The sequence below is a fragment of the Vigna radiata genome, chromosome 11 (assembly GCF_000741045.1).
Source record: "Vigna radiata var. radiata cultivar VC1973A chromosome 11, Vradiata_ver6, whole genome shotgun sequence".
Classification (NCBI taxonomy): domain Eukaryota; kingdom Viridiplantae; phylum Streptophyta; class Magnoliopsida; order Fabales; family Fabaceae; genus Vigna; species Vigna radiata.
In genome coordinates, this window is record NC_028361.1 from 3,361,805 (window position 1) to 3,386,857 (window position 25,053).

General features: G+C 35.2%; 4 protein-coding genes across 7 annotated transcripts; 3 read left to right on the forward strand and 1 right to left on the reverse strand.

Annotated features, from left to right (window-relative positions):
- Positions 1-217: 217 nt before the first annotated feature.
- On the forward strand, positions 218-5,399 carry LOC106777947 (type I inositol polyphosphate 5-phosphatase 2). 2 transcript variants are annotated; one of them, XM_014665786.2, is made up of 12 exons: positions 218-655; positions 1,105-1,442; positions 1,530-1,635; positions 1,726-1,815; positions 2,204-2,291; positions 2,387-2,491; positions 2,693-3,491; positions 3,743-3,927; positions 4,031-4,139; positions 4,276-4,424; positions 4,545-4,799; positions 5,047-5,399. In XM_014665786.2, exons 2-11 carry the CDS (start codon positions 1,413-1,415, stop codon positions 4,750-4,752), a joined length of 1,869 nt encoding a protein of 622 aa, XP_014521272.1. In that variant the 5' UTR covers positions 218-655; positions 1,105-1,412; the 3' UTR covers positions 4,753-4,799; positions 5,047-5,399. The 2 variants fall into 2 exon arrangements, with proteins under 2 accessions (XP_014521272.1, XP_014521274.1); XM_014665788.2 differs by lacking the exon at positions 218-655 and adding an exon at positions 731-999.
- An 856-nt stretch (positions 5,400-6,255) lies between these two features.
- On the forward strand, positions 6,256-8,281 carry LOC106777295 (peroxidase 20). Its single transcript, XM_014664866.2, has 4 exons — positions 6,256-6,969; positions 7,074-7,265; positions 7,349-7,514; positions 7,632-8,281. Exons 1-4 carry the CDS (start codon positions 6,757-6,759, stop codon positions 8,057-8,059), a joined length of 999 nt encoding a protein of 332 aa, XP_014520352.1. The 5' UTR covers positions 6,256-6,756; the 3' UTR covers positions 8,060-8,281.
- Positions 7,226-11,425, reverse strand: LOC106777001. Of its 3 annotated transcripts, none has more exons than XM_022775727.1 (2): positions 10,250-11,425; positions 7,226-7,242 (listed from the first exon to the last, which is right to left on the reverse strand). In XM_022775727.1, the coding sequence occupies exon 1, from the start codon at positions 11,322-11,324 to the stop codon at positions 10,260-10,262; it is 1,065 nt and encodes a 354-aa protein (XP_022631448.1). In that variant the 5' UTR covers positions 11,325-11,425; the 3' UTR covers positions 7,226-7,242; positions 10,250-10,259. The 3 variants fall into 3 exon arrangements, with proteins under 3 accessions (XP_022631448.1, XP_014519982.1, XP_022631447.1); XM_014664496.2 differs by lacking the exon at positions 7,226-7,242 and adding an exon at positions 8,408-10,001; XM_022775726.1 differs by lacking the exon at positions 7,226-7,242 and adding an exon at positions 8,408-10,037.
- Positions 11,426-13,967: 2,542 nt separating this feature from the next.
- Positions 13,968-25,030, forward strand: LOC106777571 (pyruvate kinase isozyme G, chloroplastic). The gene is made up of 12 exons (XM_014665199.2): positions 13,968-14,317; positions 14,395-14,670; positions 17,048-17,213; positions 17,458-17,592; positions 17,730-17,840; positions 18,745-18,833; positions 19,675-19,737; positions 21,895-22,070; positions 22,658-22,757; positions 22,891-23,039; positions 23,821-23,929; positions 24,020-25,030. The coding sequence occupies exons 1-12, from the start codon at positions 13,982-13,984 to the stop codon at positions 24,131-24,133; spliced, it is 1,824 nt and encodes a 607-aa protein (XP_014520685.2). The 5' UTR covers positions 13,968-13,981; the 3' UTR covers positions 24,134-25,030.
- Positions 25,031-25,053: the final 23 nt, after the last annotated feature.

Below are 25,053 nucleotides of genomic sequence, written 5' to 3' on the forward strand. Positions count from 1 at the left end.
GGAGTCATTGTCGTTACTGTAATATCATGCAGATTATACTGTATAATTCGAAAATTTCAAGATGAGCTTTTTAATGTTAATTTGAATAGCTTCTGGAAGGTGTCCCAGACGCCCTTCAAATCTGAATTGTGATGAAGTACTGTTGACGTTACCATGTGAGCATGAACGAATAAAAAGGAAAATTTTCTTCCTCTTTTCTTGCTTCCACTTGGGCCTGGTTGTACTTTTCCCATCACTCAAAAAAGATTTTAATATTATTTTCTGTGAAGTAAACCATAGTCAAAGGCATGAGTTATGACAAGTTTTACTATTTTCTCTCTTCTCTTGTTCGTTTCCCACAACGCGTTTCATTCTTCACATCAACACTTGAAACTCTGAATTCGTTGTCTTCACACCTAGTGCTAATGTTCTGAGTCTCTCTCTTCCTCATCCTCACATTTCCTTCACTCTTCGGGACAATTTCTTCTTCTTCATTCGTTTCTTATTAATTACAGAGTTTGTCAGCTGCTACATCAGTGCTTTGATGAGAGAGATAGAGAGAATATAAATATAAGGTGGATCAGCCAACAAATGGGTCTACAGCTGTCCCAGACAGACATGATGAAATCTTAGTTTACTTTAGTTGTCCATTTGAGCTAAGCATCACCCATTTAATGTAAGTGTCAATTTTTGTTTTGTTTAATGATAAGGTTGTTCCTTGTTACTGACACCTGCTCATCATGTGGGGCCACTGCCACATCTTGGCTATGATTCTGAGCTTTGTTTTTATCCATAATTGCTTTCTCTCATGCTAAACTAAGGTGTATTTATTAGCTTCTGTATTTGGGGTATGGTATATGATTTGTATTGTTATTCCATTTTTTTCTGTTTTTGTTGTTGACCATTTACCTCTTTGGTTGGTTGAATTGCATGTGATGATTTTCTGTTAGTTAAGATGTAACATTAGTGTCCTGTGTTTGATGATCCGCTCTCGTCATTTACATTTTCATAAATGGCAACGTAAGTTTTCTGCTGAAAATGACAGGGTTTTGTTGGACTTGCCTTTTGGGTTTGTGACGAAATTTCAACTGAGGGTGTTGTGTTTTATACTTTAATTATTTTCAGAAAATTGCGACGTGGTGTGAGGACCAGCAGTAGTATAATTTTCCTTCTGCAAGTTGCGGTTGTGGATGAGTTGCTGAGATGTGTTCACACGTTTTCTGTCCTTTTCTGTTTGGTTCCTATAAGGATCTTTCTCCTCATCGCATTCATTTAATCCCCTCTTTTCGTATTCTTACCATAGCCTCATAGTTAAATATTTCAAATTCACGTCAGTGACCGATTCCATATTTAAGAGCTTGTGCTTGTAAAGTCCAGCATAACACGCTATTAGTGTCTTTCTGGGTTCTGTTGTGGTATTTTGACCTCAAACAATGAAGGCAAAGAGAGGGAAACGCCCTGAGGTAAGGCTTAACATTACCATGCTATGAAACTTGCGTTTTGGCTGGTACCTTGTGCTAAACAGAATTCTTCGTTTCGTTTTATTGCAGGCGTTCTGGCCTTCCATTGTGATGAAGAAATGGTTAAACATCAAGCCCAAGGTGAATGACTTCAGTGAAGATGAAGTGGACACTGAAACTGAGAGTGAAGATGATGGTATGCTTTGAGTTTTACCTTATTCTTTTTTTTCTGTTTAGTTTTGTAGTTTCCAATTTTTCCCATTTGCTTGTTTCAATTTTCTTTCAGCTTGTTCTCTTAGAGGCTCAAGAATGCGTGAAGATAAACCCTCCCTTCGAGCACAAGAGATTCCATCCAAATTCTCAAGTCAAAGATCAGGCAATTCTCCGTTCCTTTTCAGCAATTCGGTTCTCTTTTGAATATGAATGGAAAAAGAAGAACGATTCCATTAACTGTGGTTTTAACATTTTGTTTTCTCTTTTAGACCTTTTGCCACGCTTGATAGAAATTTGCAACTGTAGCTTATTATGAAATTAAGAATATGAAATAACAACTTGAGTAAAACTTGGTCAATGGCCAACATAACTTTTTGATGTTTCGGATGCAACTACGATTTGAAAAGAATTCCCTGGCAGAAACAAAAGGTTGTCTAAAGCATATCAATGTCTTCAAAGAGAATTTTAAGTGAACCATCTTGTTTTATGAATTCAAATGATTGTTCTTATCACCTGACACCATTAGCCGTGATTTGATATTTGTAATTCAGATGCATCTAGTAAGGGCCACAAGGCAAGACACAGAAGAGGAAAATCTGAAACTCTGCGAGCTCAGTACATAAACACAAAGGAAGTGAGGTGTGGAGCTAACCTGGTTATGCAGCGTGACATTTAGACTTAAATTAAATTGAACCACATCAATGAAAGGCATCTTAATGTTGGTTACTGTTCAGGGTAACAATTGGCACATGGAATGTTGCTGGAAGACATCCCTCTGAGGATCTTGAAATTGATGACTGGCTCTGTACTGAAGACCCAGCTGATATTTACATTCTCGGGTGAGTACTATGAGTTTCTGAAGTTGCCCGTGATTTATTATTATCTCTATTGAAAATCTTGTTTTGCTTACCAAATTTGTAGAAAACATCCTTGTACCTTCTGTTTGTACTTTGCAGAAAACATCCTTGTACCTTTTGTTTGTACTTGTATCATCTATTGCATGGTTTTCTGATAACTAAAGTCTTTGCGGGGTTTAACAGTTTTCAGGAGGTAGTTCCACTGAATGCCGGAAATGTGCTAGGAGCAGAAGATAATACACCTATCCAAAAATGGGAGGCAATCATTAGGAGATCTCTAAACAAATCTTCTGAGCCTGACAGTAAACATAAAAGCTACAGTGCCCCTCCTTCTCCAGTATTAAGAACTTCTTCTGCAGCTGATCTCCTAGCAGACACTATAGACGTTGATAATCCAATTCCAATAGATATGATGATTGAGGAATTTGTGGGAACAGTAGAAAATGACGAGGTAAAACAGCACGAAGTGAAGAGCATAATTGATATAGAGAATAACTTACAGTTGAGGAGAATATATGGCATTGATATTGACTGGCCTGAACGCTCATTAGATGCAATCCCCCAAATTGTTGATTCCAACTCAAAGTTGCGGAGAGTACTAAGCAGTTCAGCCAGAATTGGCTTTAATAGGACTGAAAGTACTTTGAAATATAGTGTTGGATTGAAACGTTCACACCACAGTTCTGGAAACCTGGGCTTGTTGTGCGAAGAACAGCAAGTGATACCTGAAGTAGTTGATTCTGTCTCTGATTTGTTATCAGCTGAGGATGATGATGCTTTCATTGAGACGGTGAACACCGAAGATGATTATGAACTAGGTACCATGAAATCTTGTGGAAATCCTTGGTATGTCAGGATTGTGAGCAAGCAAATGGTAGGGATATATGTATCTGTTTGGGTTCAGAGGAGATTGAGAAGGCACATTAACAATTTGAAAGTTTCCCCGGTTGGGGTTGGTCTGATGGGCTACATGGGAAACAAGGTAAGACATGTTTCACACTGATTGTGACATCACTATGGCAGACATATCACAAAGCATTGAGGAATTGCATTTCAAGTGTTACTTACCTAGGATTCATAAACACTAGAGAAATAAATGTAGGTAGTGTAGAATTTGACACCCTTGTATTAGCAAAGTTTTATTTTTATGATCACTAACAATCAGTGATTGTATTGTACCTACACATTTGGAATGAGTGCATGTGATGTGATGACACATTCTCACTGATGCAGGGGTCAGTTTCAATTAGTATGTCTCTCTTCCAGTCACGTTTGTGCTTTGTTTGTTCCCATTTGACTTCCGGTCAGAAGGAAGGAGCCGAACATAGGAGAAACTCTGATGTTCATGAAATTCTGAGACGCACTTGCTTCTCACCTGCCTTTGATGCAGATCAACCACAAACAATCCCATCTCACGAGTAAGTTTCACTATGTGACCATGAAAGTTTTTTCTTCTTTACAATTTTAGCAAAGTTTTCCTTAGAGATACTATGTTCATCGAGTGCTGTTGGTTGCTAACAGCCAGATTTTCTGGTTCGGGGATTTGAATTATCGTATCAATATGTTGGATGCTGAGGTTAGAAAATTGGTGGCTCTAAAGAAGTGGAATGAGTTGATGAATTATGACCAGGTGAGACTTGTTCCTGCAGAATATGCTTAGTCTTAGTTTTAACTTTTTTATTTGAGATTGAATGAATGCCTTTATAAAGTATGCCAGTTGTTGATTAGAGTTAGATAAATAATAATTTTTTAACCAAATTTTGTAGCTAAGCAAAGAATTGCGTATTGGGCATGTATTTGATGGATGGAAAGAAGGGTTGATAAACTTCCCACCCACTTACAAGTATGAAATTAACTCTGATAGATATGTTGGTCAGAGCCCAAAAGAAGGGGAAAAAAGAAGATCTCCAGCATGGTAAGTGCAACACAAGATTACCAACCTAAGAATATTTTGTTGCTACATCACACATGTTATAAAGACTATTGAATAGGCAAATTAGGAGGCAATATTTTAATCTGGGGTAAGATTATGCAGGTGTGATCGTATATTGTGGCTAGGAAAAGGAATAAAACAGCTACAATATGGCCGTGCAGAAATTAAGCTCTCAGATCATAGACCAGTTAGTTCAGCCTTCTTGGTTGAAGTTGAAGTATTTGACCATCGCAAGCTAAAAAGAGCTCTAAATTTCACTAGTGCAGCAGTGCACCCAGAGATCTTCCTTGATGAAGATGGAGAAATATAATCATATTAGATTTTCATTGAATTCAACAACAGTCGTATTAAATTCTGGTAAATATAGTGTTTTACATCTTTTCCTTGCAACAATCCAATTTATGACTTTTTCTTTTTTGAGGGATTCATTAGAGAGAGATTTTATATATGTTTTAGATAGATTATACAGAAAAAGACTTACACTTGATTGTGCATTAAAAAAAAAAAATTAGGATTTGCTTAATGCTATCAGGGTGTTGGAGCTTGTGTTTGTCTCATGATTTAGCTTGCATGTATGTGTTAACATGGATTTATTCTTCTGCAGGGTGTTAGGCTCATGTTAGCTCAGAAAGAAGCATCCATTGAGATTAACTGTGATATCTATCATTTTGCCATAGGAAGCCATTGAGATGGCTATAACAGTAAACTGTATATACTCATACAAAGAGATGATTTTTGGCCAAGTAATCAGTCATTATTTGATTTTGGCCTCATCAGTTGTGTTCCATTTATTTTATATTTTTGGACAATAAACATGGGGTGTTGATTTTTTAGCAGTGCACAAGTTCTGTATAAACTAGCATTGATCTTCAAGCATTAACGAGAAAGAGCCTTGGATGATTTTGGTGTGATTGTTGCAAATTAAATTTTACAACTTTGCTTTGGTTCTTGTTGGCATTTTTGTTCCCCAATCACTAAAGTTGTCTCTTAAAATCCTCTTATGCTCTTACCTGAGCACTGCATTAAGTATGAAATAATGAAAGGTAATTTGGATAAAATCCATCAATGTCACACAACATATAAATTCAAAGAGATTCAATTCCAAGCTATTCCATAAAGTTTCATAGCATCATATTACAAATAGGGAAAATGTTACTTTTAATTTCAATTCACATTTCAAAACATTTACTACACTATACTAACACAAAAATATTTGCCAATTATTTCTACTTTTTTATTCTATAAGTATAAGAATTGTCACCAAATACATTTAAAAGAGTATTAAAAATTACTAGAGGAAGAGGTGAAAAAATTAGATTGTTGAATCATGAAGTAATGAAATTCTTTCATCAGATAAATTTTTTTAATTGATAAATAAAGGAGTGAAAAAGAATTGAAGAGTTAAAATATATGATACTAGAAAATTCTTATTAGATATTTATGTGAACATAATTTAAGTTGATAATTTATAAATTAAATTTTATGAAATGGAAGCAGTAGGTAATTTGTTGAAAAATCATTACATTCTTATAAAATATGCATAACACTTTTTACCTAAAAAATCACTTAAAAACAATTAAGTAGCTTTAATATTTGTGTTTTACTGTTTATTCCTTTCCTTTGTATAAAGCTTTAAATGTTTCAATACAATACTTAATGTTTTTAAACATGTTCACTTTGTTCCTTTTTAACACAAATGTTAAGTAGATTAACAGAGTTTTGAAACTTTCAAAATTTTAGATATCAAAATCTACAAATATCAAAACTTAAAAAAGGACTAAAACTAACATATAGAAGATAAAAAGTTGTAAACCTTGTTTTGCTGAGCAAACGATTTGGACTTTTCTCCTGACCATAAGTATTGACTCTGTATACAAGTTAACTGAGAAAACTACATAAACCAGCATAAAACTGTCCCAAAAAATACAATATACAATTTGAATAGCTTCAAGGAAAAATATCATCAAAACAAATAATATATAGTTTCGTCATTGTTCTTTTGTACATTTTCAAACCAACCTTAGGGTGGATAATTCTCCCAGGGCATCACCTTATGCCACACAGTTACAATTTACAATGCTTACACAAAGCTGAATTAAAAGCAATAAACATAAAGTCAAGTTGGTTGTATCAACTCTTGGTGGAACCAAAGCACCTGGGAAAATTCTCCTCCTTAATGTTGGTTTGAAAATGTAGAAAAAACACTAACAAACAGTACAAGAAAACATCTTTATCACAAGCTTCAGTTTAAGCACAAAGAGCAGCAAAATACCGCTCCAGCATTTCCAACTCCCATTGTTCATCATTTCCTTCCATGGAGAGTATGCCGCTCACACTCTTCTTGATGGGTATTTTGTTAAATGCTACAACTCTAAGTGGAGTGAAACTTCTTGTTCATGACTACTACGAGGAGAAGTGTCCCTTAGCCGAAGACATCGTCAGACATAACGTGGAGGTGGCACTTTTGAACAATCCTCGTTTGGCAGCCTCTCTACTTCGCTTACACTTCCACGATTGTTTTGTCATGGTAAAACATCTTCCTTTTCCCTCTTCCTTTGCTTGAGATTTTCATTCTTCATGGCCCATGATTCTTTTTTTGTTGTGCATTTGTTGATTTTGAATTGAAACAAGGGTTGTGATGCATCGGTGCTTCTGGACAGCGTGGAGGGCATGCCAAGTGAAAAACTGGCCGGGCCAAATGTGAACTCTTTACATGGGTTTGAGTTGATAGACAAGATAAAGTATTTGCTGGAAGAGGAATGTCCTATTACCGTTTCATGTGCAGACATCCTTGCCATGGCTGCACGTGATGCAGTTCAATTGGTACACAAAAATGAATGTCATTACTTATCAGACATGTATTGTTCTTTCTGATTCAGAATAGTTTCTGTTGTTGGCTTTTGCAGAGAGGAGGGCCAAGATGGGAGGTTTTGCTAGGGAGGAAGGATTCTCTGGAGTCAAGTTTCAGTGGAGCTAACCTTTTCATTCCTGCTCCAAATTCCTCTCTAGAGGTTCTCATAGATAACTTCAAGCAACAAGGCCTTGACATAGAAGACTTGGTAACTCTATCAGGTATATTTATTATTTTGACAGACAGTAACTAAATTCAAACAACGAAATCAATACTTTTCTACACTTAAAAAAGAAGAGATTATGCAACTAATCAGGTGAAAAAAAAAAAAAAAACAGGTAGCCATACTATAGGAAGAGCAAGATGTCTAAACTTCAGGCAGAGGATATATGAAGCAGAAGATGAATATCACCATGGCAATGATCGCTACAAGCGATACACAACCTTCAGGAGAATTCTTAGGTCCATTTGCCCTGTTGAGGGAAGGGACAACAAATTTGCACCCCTTGATTTGCAGACCCCAAAAAGGTTTGACAATCAGTATTTTATAAACATTCTTGGAGGTAATGGCTTGTTAGGTTCTGATAATGTTCTTACCAGCCAGGATTTGGATGGAAAGATTACAGAGCGTGTTTGGGCTTATGCCTCCAACGAGAAACTTTTCTTTGCTTCATTTGCTAAATCTATGATTAAGATGGGAAATATCAATGTTCTTACAGGTGATGAAGGAGAAATTAGGAGGAATTGTAGATTTGTCAATGCCTAGTAGTAATATATTATTGCATATGATCTGTTATAATCTAATCGAACTCAATCTCATTACAGTTCCAATTGAGAATAGATTATAAATGACAAATAAAGAAAACAAAATTTTGGTATCCATGCAATTATTTTCCATCCTCTTCATGGTTAAAGAGTATTTAGCTTATTCTCAGTTGCATATCTTTAAAGATCAGAATTGCAAGGAGGTTAACGTTTCATTTTAATACACACAAAAAATGATGATAATGATGGATTATTATAATAATAATACCGTTTCACCAAGCTCCAATTATGTTAATGTTGGTAATATAAAAAGAATAAAAAAAAAAACCTAGACCAAAGAAATAATGAAAAGGGCATCAGTTCTCCAAGGTGATTAAACATCAATGAATTTAATTCAGACGCAAATTACCCATTTTTAAAGATGAGATTCATCATATGCCCATTTCAAACAGCGGAAAAATTGGTCTGAAATTATTTACAAATACGAAAAAATATAAAAAGATATAAAGAAAGGAGGAAAATAGAAGAGTAGCCATGTCCGAAAGCCCACCGGAGACTGGCCTCCGGCACCGTATTACGTATCCTTGCGATGCTATAACGTTGACAGTGGAGAAAGAGGGTTGTGACATTTTATAGATACATATTAGGGTTTCGTACTAGGAAGTTAGAATTTTGATTGGGTTTTGGGGCATGCCGTTGTGTATTACAGGCCCAATTCTATCCATCCAATAAAATAAAAGGAAAATGTTTATTAATATATTAATATTAATATATTAATATCTTTGATTAATATCAAATTTTGCAAAATAAATTACGATTCGATGCATTTTAATCCTTTTAATTGATATTAATACGTTATGAACAAGTATTTAATAGAATTGACAATAAATATTTTATAGATAATTTTGTATAATTTTTTTATACACTTAGTATATTGGGTGTTTTGTTTATTTTTATTATTCGCCATTTTACATTTACTTAGGAGAGTTTAATTCTGTTGATTGAACAGGGTGAGCCAGTGATTGAACTAATTCTGAAGTTATAAATATTAATGACCTAATTATTAAAATTATGAAAAAATCATTTTAGTATTTATAATTATTAAAGATAATACTATCCTTCGAGTTATATTCACTTTAATTAGGATTTTAAATTTGAAACATGACCAAACAATTATACCAAAAACTCAAAGAGAATGTTAAAGACAATACTTACATATTAATGATAAGATTACCAAGTGGATTAACAGAAGGCAATAACACTGGTAGTATCAGACAGTTCCTATTTAAGTTAACCACGACTATTCTAAATTAAGTTAACATTCTAAATTACAATTAGAATGTTACTAATTTACAATTCATTGTGTGCAATCAAAATTTGCTGCAGTTAAGGTCCGTTTATCGAACTTCAGGTTCGAGAATGATTTGACAACCAACGGCTAATGACCACTTTCAGACAGTAACTATTAGATCTGTCATTATCATGTCAGATTCAAAAGTATCCAAATTAACGTTGAATCATGATAATTACCAACCAATCCTTTGAGTAGTTTTATCGGTGTTCAACACCACACTGTCAAGCGTGTGGGAGCTCAATAAAATTTGCATGAACTGAGAAAGAAAAGCAGGGTCCAAAGCAAGGCAGACACTGATTGATCAAACTACTGCTAACATAATTATGATCATGAACACGCCAAACAGTTTCACCCAACAGGTTTACTACCGAAAGAATAGATAACTACGGGAAATAGTTCTTATATCAGAAATTGGAATGGTGTGTGTAGTAATCACCTAATGAAATAAGCAACCAGACAACCTCAGTTGCAGGACTACTACTACACACAGTTACTTTCAGTTTTTCATGACGCCGTCGTAATCTTGGATCCACACCATGAATTATGAAGTGAAGGTCTCTTTCTCTCTCTCTATATTACTAGATAAGGCCTGGTAACAGACAGTTGCATTATATTGTGTATCCATCTAAACGCAAAAGTAATGATAAGATTACAAAGTAGAGTTACAAAAAAAACCAAGATTTCCCTCATCCTTTGCCATACACGTAAGTGAACGTGTTACAACAAACAAAATCGGTAATTGTTAAGAAACAAGAAAGAAAAACTGAGACTTTATACACATTGCAAGGCAGGCAAACATTGAAAGCATAATAAAAAAAAGTGGTAACAGCCAACAACCTTGACCTTGCTAAGAGGTAGCAGCCTTGATGGCTTTCTGCAACTCAGATTCCATGTCAGTGGCCGCACTCTGTGATTTGTTTGGCTGCACTTTTTTCTCGTCCTCTTGTCTTCCGTTCTTGTAACTTCTTCGACGCTGCAACTCCCCAGAAGAGGTTTCACTCACTCTGTTTGGTTGCAACACCACTTCTTTTCTGGCGGTGGAAATTCCCATTTTCATCTCATCCAATACACTTTTCATTTCCCTATTCTCCCTCTCCACGTTCTCCAAATCTCTCCCCATCCAAAAACACATTTCCTTCAACAGCTGCAAATCAATTTCAGAACTGACCCTTTTTTTCTGACTATCATTATTATTACTCTCTTTCCCATCCTCAACCCTCTCTAACCCAATCTTATTCACGGTTAAGCTCGGCATTTTCGAACTGAAATTCCGGGGAAAATTCACCCCCCAGCGGAAGTTCAAGAAGAAACCTTTCGTAACAGGCACCACCGTCCGAGCCATAACCCTAATGACAGGAGAGAGACTGTGCTTTGCATCGTTCTTAGAGTTTTCCAAAATGCTAGGGTGTGATTGGTCTCTGTTATCGCACGGTTCCAATTTCAGATTCTGCCAACCCGAGGAAGATTCGTTGGACACAATTTGAGGTGTGGGAGGGAGAGGAGAAGGGGGTGGAGGGGTATCGGAGAAAACGGTTTTGTGGAGAGAGAAGTGGCCGAATTGGGGTTTGAATTGCAGAGAGAAAAAAGGGGTCGGGGTTGGGGATAGGGAGAAGTTAGCGGAGAAGACGAGAGGGGAGTGGGCCGGTGAGCCCAACAGGCCCAGGCCCGACTTGAGAGAGAGGGAGAAGGGTTGAGAGGCGGTGGGCGTGTAAGAGACTTTGAGGGATGGGCCTGATGTGAAGTTTGAAGAGAGTGAGAAGGAAAACTCGGAAACGGAGTTGGTGGCGGTGGTGGCGGTGACGGCTGAAAGAAACGGCTTGTTCAGTATAGTCATGGGTACCTTCGCCGTCATGATTTGTGCGCTGTGATGGTGGTGGTTTTCATCACCCTGGAACTTCAAGGATAGCTTCATAGTGAGTGATGGGGTGGTGTTGCTGCAACCACCGTGCTATGCAACAGACAGAAGATGACGACCACCGATCTCGTCTTTGGGCCAAACACTAATCTTTGGCTTTCTTTTATCAACAATTTAATTACTGTTTCTTTTTTTTTTTAAGGAATCAATAACTGAAATTACTTTTATTTACTCTTTATCTCTTAAAAAAAATCTCCCATGTCACATCATGTTACTTAAAAATTCAATTTTTGGGCATGCAGTTAAGCAATTGTGTTATATATTTTAGTAATTTTTTACGTAAATTATTATTTATTCTACTGGATAAACTCTTCATTCTATGTTCTCATATTTGTTAGATAATGTTATAAAATATTCACAATTTTATTTCATATTATAGAAACCTACAAATGTTTTTATATATTCTTTCTAAATTTTAAATAAATTAGTTAAAAATAAATCCTTAAAACAAATTTTGAAAATAAATTAATTTTAAAATATAATTAAAATTAAATTATCCATTAAAATATTAATGTGAATGAATTTTCTCTTCTAAAATATAAATATAAAAAGTTTCATCAAAATATCAATTTTGAAAAATTAATATATTAGAAAGTAAATTTAATTTCATAAATCTAAATAGAAAATATAAAATTAAATTTTGAATAACTTGTTAAATAGTTAATATTTTATAAAATATGTTTTTAATCACTCAAATTTTAAAAATATATTTAATAAAAATTAGGCTTAATTAAAGTTTGAGTTAAGTTTTTTATTAATTATGTGTGGAAACAATGATCTAAAATTATTATATCATGCTTAAATATTAAATCACAATATTAGTTACAAGATACCAAAGATTTTCTTGTCACGTAATTGTTTTGAATTTGATAGGTTTAATTGATTCAGATGTGTAAAGTTTCATCAAAGTAGGTGGTTGTATTTTGAAATAATTTAATTTGGTCTTAGTTATCAAAAATTGAGGCAATAAAGTTTATGCAGTTAAGGTGACATTTGAAAACATGTGACAAAATTTAATAGATGGACTTAAATTGACGATAATGCACTACCACGTGTTAGTACTATTCCCTCCCAATTAGGGTTTCAGATTGAGGGAATACTCTCGCTCTAGCACCTAGTCTCTCTTCGTGAAAGGATTTCGCCTCTTCTCCTTTGCGGCATTGTGAACAATCTGATGGTGTTTCAGGCGAATTGAACTCGTCCTGGTTCTTGGTTTGATTCTTGTAGGTTTTTGGATTTTAATGTGGAGGCGCGAGAGGAAAACGCGAGAGAAGACAAACTGATGAAATTGATTTGGTGTTCCTCTTTGCCGATGCGACGCAAAAACAAATGAGTTTCACGGATGAAGGAGTCGTTGTTCGATGTTGATGCGAGCTGCTGGTGGTTCGCCAATGGCAGAGTGGTGCGATGAAGGTGGGTGCTACAATGGCTTCGAGTTCTTGCGTGAGAAGTAATGCGATTCTGGGTTTTTGGTTTTGCTTTACAGGTCCGAAAGTGATGTCGACACTAACGCGTTCTTGCTTCGCGGTGGAAGAGAAGAGTTGTGATTCTGTTCCTTTGATTTCCAGGTGGAGAAGATGAAGACGGTGGCTGCGGCGCAGGTGTTAGCGACGGCGACCTGCGCTGTGATGATGATTGGCTACCTGCGAGAATGGCACGCGAGGTAGATGATAATGTCTGTGGAAGAAGGTTGCGAGAAGTGTGGTGGCCTGAGGTTGCTCATGGTGCTAGCGTTTGTGGTGACCAGTTATGCGGTGGCGTTGGTGGTCGTGAATAGTGATGAAGGGGAGATCGTGATGGTACCACGTGTTTTCAAATGTCAACTCACCTAGCCATCAGACAACAATTTTGAGGTTGTTTTTATTGCTTCAATTTTTCATAATTAGGGACAAAATTGAACTATTTCAAAATATACGGACCTACTTAACGCAACACTACACCAACAGAAACCTTAATTAAACCAATTTTATAGTGACGAATATAAAATAATTATCACACTACATAATTAATAAAAGGGTTAAATATGTTTTTGGTCCTTTAACTTTTAGTGAAAATTGGATTTAGTCCATCTTCAAAACTGTGGTCTTATTTAGTCCTCCAACTTTAAAAATGTATGAATTTAGTCCTTTTAGCTAAATTTAGTTAGGTTTATTTGGGTTATTTATAGACACATTTATTCTTCAATGCTAATTGAGAAACGTGTTTGAAACCTCAAAAAAAGTTAACAAAATTTGATTAAAAGGATTAAATTCATAAATTTCTAAAGTTGGAGGACTAAATTAACTCAAGTTTTAAAGAGGAAATAAATCCAATTTTCACTAAAAGTTAAAGGACCAAAAACATATTTAACCCTTAATAAAACTATCTAACTTAAATAATTCAATTTTAAAATTTTAAAAACTTAATAAATTATAAATAAAATTAATAGAAATTTAATTGAAATTTTTTAAATTCATCAATATTTAAAACTTCATTAAATAAAAAATTTATTAGTTATTATTACAAAGTATAATTATTCATAAGTTGAATTTCGTAATTATATACCCGACCATTAACCTCTTTCAGTATCGATAAAAATCTGTTAAAATATCGTTAGTACACAAGATATTTTAACTGCAAACATATGCAGATATGCAGTGAAAGAATGTGTTGCCATGCTGCCAGTAATACTGAAATGTAAAAGAGAAAATGGCTATTTCCTAACACCACGCGCCAATGGAACCTGGTTGGTGGGAACTGCAACCAATAAAATAAAGAGAGTTGTTTATTTTTTTTCTGCAACCAAAAGCAGGTCATCTTCATCTTCATCTTCATTTCAATTTCAATCAATAATCATGGCAACCATTCATCTTTCTTCTGCAACTTCCTTGCTCTTCCAATCCGAACTCTCTCCCTCCAAACGCAGAACCAAACGCATCCCTAAAATCACCATTGTAGCAAACCACGCCCAACCGATCCAAATTAGCTCCTCCAACGGCTCTCCCTCCGTCGTAAGTCACTTGTAATTTCCGCAAACTAATCCCACTTCGCTATCTCTAACCTCCGTGTTCTTCAATCCATTGCGTAGGGCAACGCAAACTCTTCGGTTCAGGTGAGTGATCATGGCGTGGGACACGCAGGACCGAATTCCGAGGCGCGTAGGAAAACTAAGATCGTGTGCACGATAGGTCCATCCACGAGCTCACGTGACATGATATGGAGCCTGGCTGAAGCCGGAATGAACGTGGCGCGTTTGAACATGTCGCACGGGGACCACGCCTCGCACCTGCAGACTATTGAATTGGTGAGAGAGTACAATGCTCAGTTTCAGGATAAGGTCGTAGCCATCATGCTCGACACCAAGGTCAACTCCTTCGTATATAACTTCCGTTTTCGCCGTTTTTGCATGTCACCATTAATTTGAATCTGGTGTGCTCTCACTCTCGTCACTAACAGTTGTAGAGAATAAAAGTCAATGTTTCACTACTATTTATGTTCTCACCATACAGACTCAAGTCAAGACATACAAGATAACAACCTCTGTAAAAGAATTATAACAAGTATACCTCCGATCAACCTAGGACTTGACCACAAGGCCTATAACTAGCGATTTCGATCAAAGTCTGGAAATTGAAGCTGCATTTGATGTAGCTCTCTCCACACAGCATCCTCAGGATTATTGTCCTTCCACTGTATTAACACCTCAGTCACGGGTTTGTTATGTTTCTTCTTCATTCTCCTAGCCAAAACGGGCAGAGGTTGAGGCACAAATTCTCCTTCATCATTCAATAAAGGTAGTTGCACAGAAACGGGCTTATCACCATGGTATTTCGTCAATAATGACGCATGGAAGACTTTATGAATCTTTGTGCCATGTGGTAAGTCCAATTTGTAAGCAACAGTCCCAATTCTGTCTAATATTTTATAAGGACCATAATACCTTGCACTTCATCCTGGTTTGTGCCTTGATCAAATTTACTTGTAGCAGCTGAGAGATTTCTTCCCTAGTCTTGATCGTTTAATTTACAGCTTCCACCATCTGATCCCTATTCATTATCGTAGATGGGGGAGCAGGCAGGTACCCATAGAGAGCTTCAAATGGACTTGTTCAAAGCCTCAATTTGGCCATCCTTTTGAGGATAGAAAGTAGTAGACTGCTGCAGCTTGACGCCATGCATCTGCATCAATTCAATCCATAACTGATTCATAAAGATTGAGTCCCTATCTGAAATTATCTCCGTAGGCCATCCATGTAATTCGACAACATTATCCATAAAGACTTTTGTGACTTTTGCAGATCAAAGAGGACGAGATAGATGCAAAAAATGAGCGTACTTAGTTAATTGATCAATGATAACAAATTAACGGTCATGTAATTTGACAACATTATCCATATAGACTCTTGTGACTTTTGCAGCTCAAAAAGGACGGGATAGATGCAAAAAATGAGCATACTTAGTTAATTGATCAATGATAACAATATAACAGTCATAGAATTAGATTTTAGGAAGACCAATAATAAAATCCATACATATAGCTAATGCTTGTAAAATACTATCAGGTAACTGAAGTAAGGGTTTATTTTTCTGACATATATCACATTGTGGCACTCACCTTTTCACTTCCTTTTGCATGCCTTTCCAATAAAATTGTTCTTTAACTTTTCTGTAAGTTAATTTATACCCTGAGTGACCCCCAAAAGCTGAGTCATTGAAATTGTTGAAGGATTTGAGACTTCAAATCCACATCATTACCTACCACCGATTTGCCTTATCTTTGGAGAGCTTCACCATCAAAAGTTCTTGCAAGGCTGTGGTGTCATGTGAATGGTATCTACAGTCTTCTGTAATTTGTGATCTACCTTCCATGATTCTTTTGCTTTTGCAATTAAGATTATCGCTAATGTACCCTGACATTCTTTTCTTGATAAAGCATCAGCTGCAACATTATGTTTTCCTTTCTTATTTCAATCTTGAAGTCTAATCCTATTACTTTCTCCAATCCCCAATTGTGCATAAGTGTTGTCGGAGGTTGTTCCAAAAGATGCATAAGAGCTTTCTGGTCCGTTTTGATAATTACAAGTTGATCTAGGAAGTAATGTTGCCACTTTTTTTACTGCAAAGAGGATTACTGGAAATTGGTGGTTTGAAATAAATAATGGTGCCATAGATGTAACTAACCCCTCAATGCTGCCATAGATGTAAGTGGAATTTGTTGGCCACAGTTCAATGCTGCCATAGATGAAACTAACTCCTCAATCATTGCTGTAATGCCTATAAAGATTTTGTGTTAATTCTAGAGAATCTACCATAGTTCCCATAGAATCTATGCGACTTTTAAGCTCCTTTGTGGTCTCCTGACTAACTGATACCAAATTGTCAGAATTAATTTGAAAGTGGTAAGCTCTCACTCTCAACACTAACAGCTGTAAAGGGTAAAGGTCAATGCCTCCCTACTCTTTTTATTCAGAGAAAAAGGGTGTTATATATATTTGACCTCTAAACTATAACCCCTCTAGACGGAGTTCTGTTCTGACCAAACAGACTCAAAACATACAAGATAGCAGACTGTAAAAAGAGTTATAACATAGCTCGACCAAATTTTGTTTGTGAACACTTTCAACTTCATTGTAAGCATCAAAGTTAAAACTCACTGCCGTTGTTACTGAATTTCAATTTCCATATTTAAACTTGTAATTTGGATTTGAAGACAGAACGGCTGTCATATGACTTGCTTCACAGGGTCCTGAAGTTAGAAGCGGGGATGTGCCTCAACCAATTTCACTTAAAGAGGGGCAAGAATTTTATTTCACCACCAGGAGAGGGGTCAGCACGGAAAGCACAGTTAGCGTGAATTATGATGATTTTGTGAATGATGTGGAGGTTGGAGATGTGTTATTGGTTGATGGTAAGAACAATGATTTCTTATTTGTGAATATTGTTGTTTGTGTTATCTTGCTCGATTAGCTGCAAGGTTTGTGACTTATTCTCGTGGTTGATTGTTAACCATGTATGAGCTACCAGTAAGATGTTTCTCCTATTTCAGTAATTTATTTTTTATAATCTCGATATCTTAGAGGAGCTTATTGCATTGTTTGATGATCACCGATTTAATTATCTCAAAAGAAGATTTGGTCTGGTTATTGTTTTAGGAGGAATGATGTCTCTTGCTGTAAAGTCAAAGACAAAAGACTTGGTTAAATGTGAGGTAATTGATGGTGGTGAACTGAAATCTAGGCGTCATTTAAATGTCCGTGGAAAAAGTGCTACACTTCCTTCCATAACTGGTATAGTTCTGTTCTATTTATTGTTGACACTGTACATGGGCAATAAGTTTCTGTAATTCACTTGTACCTGGTTACTTTTAGAATGCAAATGCACTTGACAATTTTACACTTTGTTGCCTTATGTTTCAACTTCACAGACAAGGACTGGGAAGATATCAAGTTTGGGGTGGACAATCAAGTAGACTTCTATGCTGTGTCATTTGTCAAGGATGCTAGAGTGGTGCACGAGTTAAAAGAGTACCTCAAAAGTAATATTTTAGATGTCTAATTTCCTTGTTATGCTTTTGTATCTAGGTGTGTGACTTTGTGCATATGTGTGGAAGTTCCTTCTTTCTTGGTGTTTATTGCTTCTCTAATGGGAACCAATAATCATGTAGAACCATGTATTATTAGATATTAGTGTAGTCATAACAGTTGTCGGAAATCCCCTTTAACTACTGTCACCCACCTGAACTGTGGTCAGCCTTATCCCACCTCCGTTTAGGCTCTTCTGGGAGTTGTCTTAGTTGTTGGCCAGGGTGGTGTTTAGTCCTTTGTCGACTACAAATGTGACTTAAAGTTTATAAAGCTTTGGTAGTTGATAGAGACCTGAGTATTATTATGGGATTTCTAAGTATCATATTGGATTGTATTTGTTGCTTGCTAGAGTATGTAAGTGTTTGTTTGTATCCCATGTGTCTGAGTACTTATTATCATTAATATACTGACACAGGATTTTAACTACGAGAAAGTTGAGTGACATATTATAGGGTGGTCTATGTGCTTTAAAAACTTGTTTGAGTCAGGTCCTAACGAGTCATAAGGTGTTGTTATTTGCTGTTGTGGACACAGAGTACTATCTGTAGAAAGTGAATGTATTATTGTATGTAATTTCTGTTTCAGCATTAAATTATATTCAAAACAACTGTCAGAGAGGCAGTTTCTAATTTTAATATGGAACAACTAATGCAGGACAATTTATTCTGTAACACTGTTACATGTTCTAATAGATAATACTACGTTATTGCTCCTAGCTTATACCCATAACTGCCAACATGACCATTATTATTAGACTTATATTCAATATTTAATAATACATTATTTCTCATGGCGGTGATTATGGGCCCCATCATTCTCATTACCAACTAAATTATTTTAAACCTTTTCCTATAGGTCATAATGCTGATATACACGTGATTGTAAAAATTGAAAGTGCAGATTCCATACCAAATCTTCATTCCATACTTTCTGCTTCAGATGGGGTTAGTTTCATATTGTTCAGATCGTGTATTTGTAGATATTTCATACCTTCAATAACTTTCAGTTAAAAGGGATTGAAATTTAGATTATGTTGGTGATCAATATTGTTTTAGTCTTCATGTGTTTATTTATTTATTTTGGTCTAGTTAGTATTCAATATAAGAGAACTGGAATTGATCACATGGAGGAATGGATAAATACTATGTATAGAAGTTCCATGCTTCATGTGAAAATAGTACATGAAAAAAGAAACTGAAAAATGGAACATTTCAAGTTAATTAACTCACTATTTCTACGAGAGGACTTGAAAATTCTACTAATCCTTGTATAATGCACAAATTTAAGTACAACTTTGCTGTTTCTGGTTGTAAGTTGATTAGGCTGTCAATTGTGCTCTTCAATATCTAAGGAAGATATGTGTGTAATATTCTATGTTAGATATAAGAGGAACCTAATTGCATCTTGAGCTGATTATGGGTTAATTGCATCTCTCCTTTAATGTTCATAATTAACATTACAAATACCTTATAGACAATATCATTTTCAAGGCATACATTTATAGTAGATTCCTTTAGACTTAATAACAAATAGAAATGAATTTATTTGACAAATGCCTAATTAAGAAAATTTACTGCATATCTTTTGACCTAGTGATGAAACATTAACATAGAACTGATTTCACCATTACTTCGAGCTGGTCCAAACCTGATGTAGGTTTTTCAACACCTTCACAGTTTATATTTTGGAGACTTTTTTTAGTGTTATTCAATATCATGGATCAAATCAAGATCTTTATCTACATTAGCATCCAGTTTCATTTTGAGAATTTTATTTATTTTGCAGGCCATGGTTGCTCGTGGGGATCTTGGAGCTGAACTTCCAATAGAGGAAGTTCCTTTATTGCAGGTAATGTGATGCTCACACTAACATGATACATGCGTCATTTTGTTCGCAGTTGGTGAGATGTTTGCAAATTCTTTCATCAGATGATCTATGTTGATAATCATTGCTATGGTACATTTAAGTCAGGATGCAATGTTTAGTATAACTGGGAAAATCTAACAAAATAAGAGGAGCTTCATTAATTGTTGTGAATTTTAATTCGTAAGACCATACGCTAGTGTGCATTAATTGTCGTGAGGTTTTTATTGAGGGGAGACGCTAGGAGATTTGATATCAATGAGTAATGAACAAGCCTATATAAGTAATCAGGACACCACTTTCAACCTAAAACCTCAAGGAAATGAATTTATTGGTCTTTCTACTTATATACTAGTCATCTTACTCATTTTTATCCCATGTGTTTATGAAGGAGGTCATTAGATATCAAAGGATATCTAATCCACCATATGGTATGAAGAACCCTTGTAGACATATGAAGCTGTAAAATTCATGCTGGAAAAATAAATCCAAATTTCCAAACATTAATGAAATTAGGTGGAAAGCCAAAAGATGCATGTTTCTTGACCATTGGAGAATCTACTACCATAATGAAAGTGGAGTTCTCCACTTGGTCTCATTCATGATGATGTAGTTATAAATTTATTTATACATAAAGCGAGTGTGTATAGGGAGAAGATACACCTGACCTAGAAAGAGAGAATACCACCCTAGGTGAGGGAGGGTGGTCTGGTATTTGGAAGCGTTTCTCAAATTTGTCCAGAAGACATGTAATTTTGTGTTGTGATGAATGGAATACTTTTGAGATGGTTCTGGTGATGTGAGCAAAAGGTGTTGAACCACATAAATCAATGTATTTCATTATTTTTCATTTGTGGTGTTATTTTGTGTGTGTTTCATACCTTTGATACTCATTATGCGTGAAGGGAATGTTTTCCCCAACAAATTGTTGGCACCACTTAAGAACAAAAACATAAGTCTTTTCCCACTAGATAACTTCAACTACATGAGTCACGCTACAGCATTGGACTTGGTTAAAGAGTAAATCCTTCGAAATATTATTCATCATATGAGATATTTATTAAGAACTTCCTCTAATGTCCCTGGTCTCTCTCTCCCTCTTTTCATAGGACTTCATGTCATCTAGTCTCCTCATTGGTGCTTCCAATGACCTTTATTTGTACATGTATAAACCACCTTAATTGATTTTTATCCCCATTTCATCAATTGGTATCACTCCAATGCCTTCTCATATACAATGATTTCATATATTAACCTTTCTTGTGTATAATGTATCCTAACATTCTCATTCGTGCCACAGTGCTACTCATTTTTTCTTTGTTGTCCCTTTGAAGCCTAACACTTATTACATAGATTTTAGTCAGATGTCTAGCAATATGATAAACTTTTCCTTTGTGCTTGACAGGTCCTTTGCAATTCAAACAACCCTCAACGCCTTTCTCCATTTTAATATCTAATTTATATCTTGTGCATGACCTCCTCATTAATTTCCCTATAATTTTGCAAAATGGATTCAAAATATTTAAACTTATAGACCTGTGGTATGATATCTTATCTCATTTTTACTTCAAAGTCATTTTCCTCTTGTTTCTTGCTATGTCTTGATCCTACTTTAGATAAGCACTTCCTAAAATTGGTGGTGCCTACAGAGCAAGCTGCAACACCTACTACACAAGGCTTCATGTAACACATTTTAGTGAGACAAATTGCAATATGAAAGGCTGGTAACTTGAGATTAGAGAAAAGCAGATCATTTTCTGCTCCACTGCAACTTCTGGGAACATGTGATACTATTTTGGCATTAGATTTGTTGTCTTAATCCTTTTATATTTAAAACTTTTTACCTATAAAAGATAGTGCTTATTTGTGGCTATTGCAACAAACCAATAAACTGAAATAGAATTTCAGAAGAGAAAATCTCTTCCTTTCCTCTGATGCTTCCTTGCGCACAAGAGAGTAAAATTGCTTGAAGATTATATTCTTATTATGACCCACTTATCTCAGCTCCTGTTATAACTTACACAAACTAAATTATGGGATACTAGTTTCAAACTGATGTTTTTGTTCTCTACTTTATTAGTTTTCTTTTACTATACTTAATTCTCTGTTCAATGTAGTTCTTACCTTTTTTTAATCGAGTAGGAGGACATCATAAGGAGATGTCAAAGCATGCAAAAGCCAGTTATTGTGGCAACAAATATGCTTGAAAGCATGATTAATCATCCCACGCCCACAAGGGCAGAAGTCTCGGACATTGCAATTGCAGTAAGACAAGGTGCTGATGCTATCATGCTTTCAGGAGAAACTGCACACGGAAAGTCAGTTTGCTATTACTTGGTGAACTTGTTTCCTATTTTTTTAAGTTGTTCGAACTTCTTTTCAGTATCCATATTTTACTATTTTCAAATAAAAGAAGAAGCATCATTAGAGAAGAGAATGAAAGATATACAAATGAAGGATACGCTTAGGAGAAACCTAAAAATAATAACAACTAGGAATGAATCTAAACTAAACAAAGCCTACTAATCCCTATGATGTTAAATAAAGGGAAATTAGTTACCTTGATTCTCTATAATTGGAATCTTCCTATTACTGTTTAATAATTTGCATTATTAAATGATTTTCAACTTCTTATGATTGGGAGACTTAACTTTTTTATTTTACGGAGTGCAATGTTTTTCAGGAAGGAAAATAAAATGGCTACAAATCCCTATTTTCCCAGCATGTTGATTGTTGTAATTACTATAGAACTGCTTTTCATTTGAAAATGTATTTCATCCCTTTTCTTTAACTCGGTTACATAAGAACGCCTAACCTTGTGTGCCTTGTGGTCATGAATTTACAACTTAATATAGTTTTTTTTTTCAATATTTTAAATAAATAAATATAACTTAATCTGCTTCAGATTTCCATTGAAAGCTGTTAAAGTTATGCACACAGTGGCTCTTAGGAACGAATCCAGTGTTCAAAGTGGTGCTGCTTGTCCAAGTCTGAGTTCCCATAAAGTAAGTGCTCGATAAAATATTAGGCACTTTTGGAGTTTTGTTTCATTTGTTGTAGAGGGTTTATTATTGATATATTTAATTGTAAATTGATGATATACTAAAATCTAATTAATTTGTGTTTACTTGTTAACAGAGCCACATGGGAGAAATGTTTGCTTTCCATGCGACAACAATGTCTAACACTCTTAACACTCCCATTATTGTTTTCACCAGAACAGGGTCCATGGCTATTCTATTGAGCCATTATAGGCCTTACTCAACAATCTTTGCATTCACAAATGAGTAAGCATTGGCAGGATTATACATGTGTGTGTGTGTTGTTTTTTAGCCTTATATACTTTACTCAGTTATGTTCGCATTTGCAAATGCGTATGTATTTTCTGTGTTAATGTACTATTAATTTTTATACAACTAACCTGATAAAAAAAAAAAAAAAAAAAAACTTGACGAAATTCCCCTGTACCATGGTTTGCCCTAACTACTTTTTCCAGGAGGAGTGCTTTTTTCTATATTTGGAGAAGAAATAGCTAATTTCATGGGCTTTGAGCCTATATATTATCTTGAAAGAAGCTGGCTTCTCTCTTGCCAACTCAAGTATATCACAGATTATCCAATTAATTAAATTTATCGTGCTTGAGGTTTTGTATGTGAACTAAGGATGATTGTTTGGACAAGTATTTTTCTCTACATCAAAATTAATCTCCTATAATATTTTTTCTTTATCACATTTGACCATTCTTGTTCAGTTTTCCCGGAATCCTGCACGATGAATTTTTCTCCTATCGAAGATGGAAACCCCTCACCCTCTCCTTTTTTNTTTTTTTTTTTTTTTCTAAAATGATGTTGTTATGCTTACATGTAAGAGGCTATTTTTCTCATACATACCCCTCCACCCCTAAAAGTAAAGCTATACATTAAGAAGAAATGAAACTAGGAATCTGAATGTCAACACAGGCAGTGATTTTTTTTCTTTTTCCGCTTTCTAATTTGTGGAGGGCAGTATAGGTTCTTAAAGTTAATGTGCACTATTGCACCCACAAATTTATGATTTCACTATTCGCAGAACAAGGATTAAGCAGAGGTTGGCACTTTATCATGGCGTTGTGCCTATATACATGCAATTTTCAAATGATGCAGAGGAGACTTTCTCTAGAGCCCTCGAGCTACTATTGGTTAGTAATATCTCCATCAAGTGCTCAGACATATTATTTGTTCTTGATATTTTTTCTTTTGAACGTATATGAAAAGTCTCCATATTTCAGAGTAAGGGTCATGTACACCAGGAACAGCATGTTACACTTGTTCAAAGTGGAGCACAACCAATATGGCGTGAGGAATCCACTCACCACATACAAGTTCGTAAGGTTCATGAATAAAATTCTATGAAGGGTCTTTGTTACTCGTAATTGTACAGTTTTTTCTTTTTTTTCTTCAGTATCATAGTTATTCTTACTTTCAATAATACCTATGGCTATTATGCACTTGAAACAAGAAGGTTGGATTGTAAAGTAATTTTCAAAATGCAAATTTTATTGATCAGGAATTTCAGTATTCTCCTTAAAGTTCTTATATAACTATCTATTTTGTTAATATGTCGTGTTGATATTTTATCTTGGCTGAAAGAATATACGTTGACCTTTCGCTGTTTGCGCAACCATAGTGGGATATGTTTATTTGATTTTATATGATAATTGGTCATAGAGTTCCTCTTGGTTCACGAAGGTAAGGCTATGTAATGCTGTTTTCTGACCCTTATTGTGCCCATATCGCTATGACTTGGGAACTCGTACACTGGTTCACCCTTATAATTTACTTGTATATTTTTTTGTTTCAACCGTTTTACCTTTCCCATTTTTTGGTCTATACGTTTGAAAGATGACATTACATACACACATAAATAAATAAAAAAAAAAGAATAAAGAAGAACAAATTATTTGTCATGTCCTACTTTTTCAGCTAATTACCATTTCGATTATGTAAAATTTGATTCTGTGGCCTGTAAGTATTGCCGGTTAATTCCTCTGATTGTTACGACAAATCTTCCTAATAATGATTCACTGCTGGGGGAGTTGTTGGCTTCCTTTAGTGTATTTTTAAATTTCTTTAATCACGTGTTATCATTCTCTTTTTTTATGTGATATTGTAAAAAGAAATTCTGACAAATAGTTGCCAGCAATAGGTTATCGCTTTATGCTGTTCTTTTGATCTTATACATAATTCTTTGTGTTGTCCACATGATATTTGGTCTGCCACTGCCAGTTCGATAATTCTTTGGTTGATTAATTCGATCAGCTAA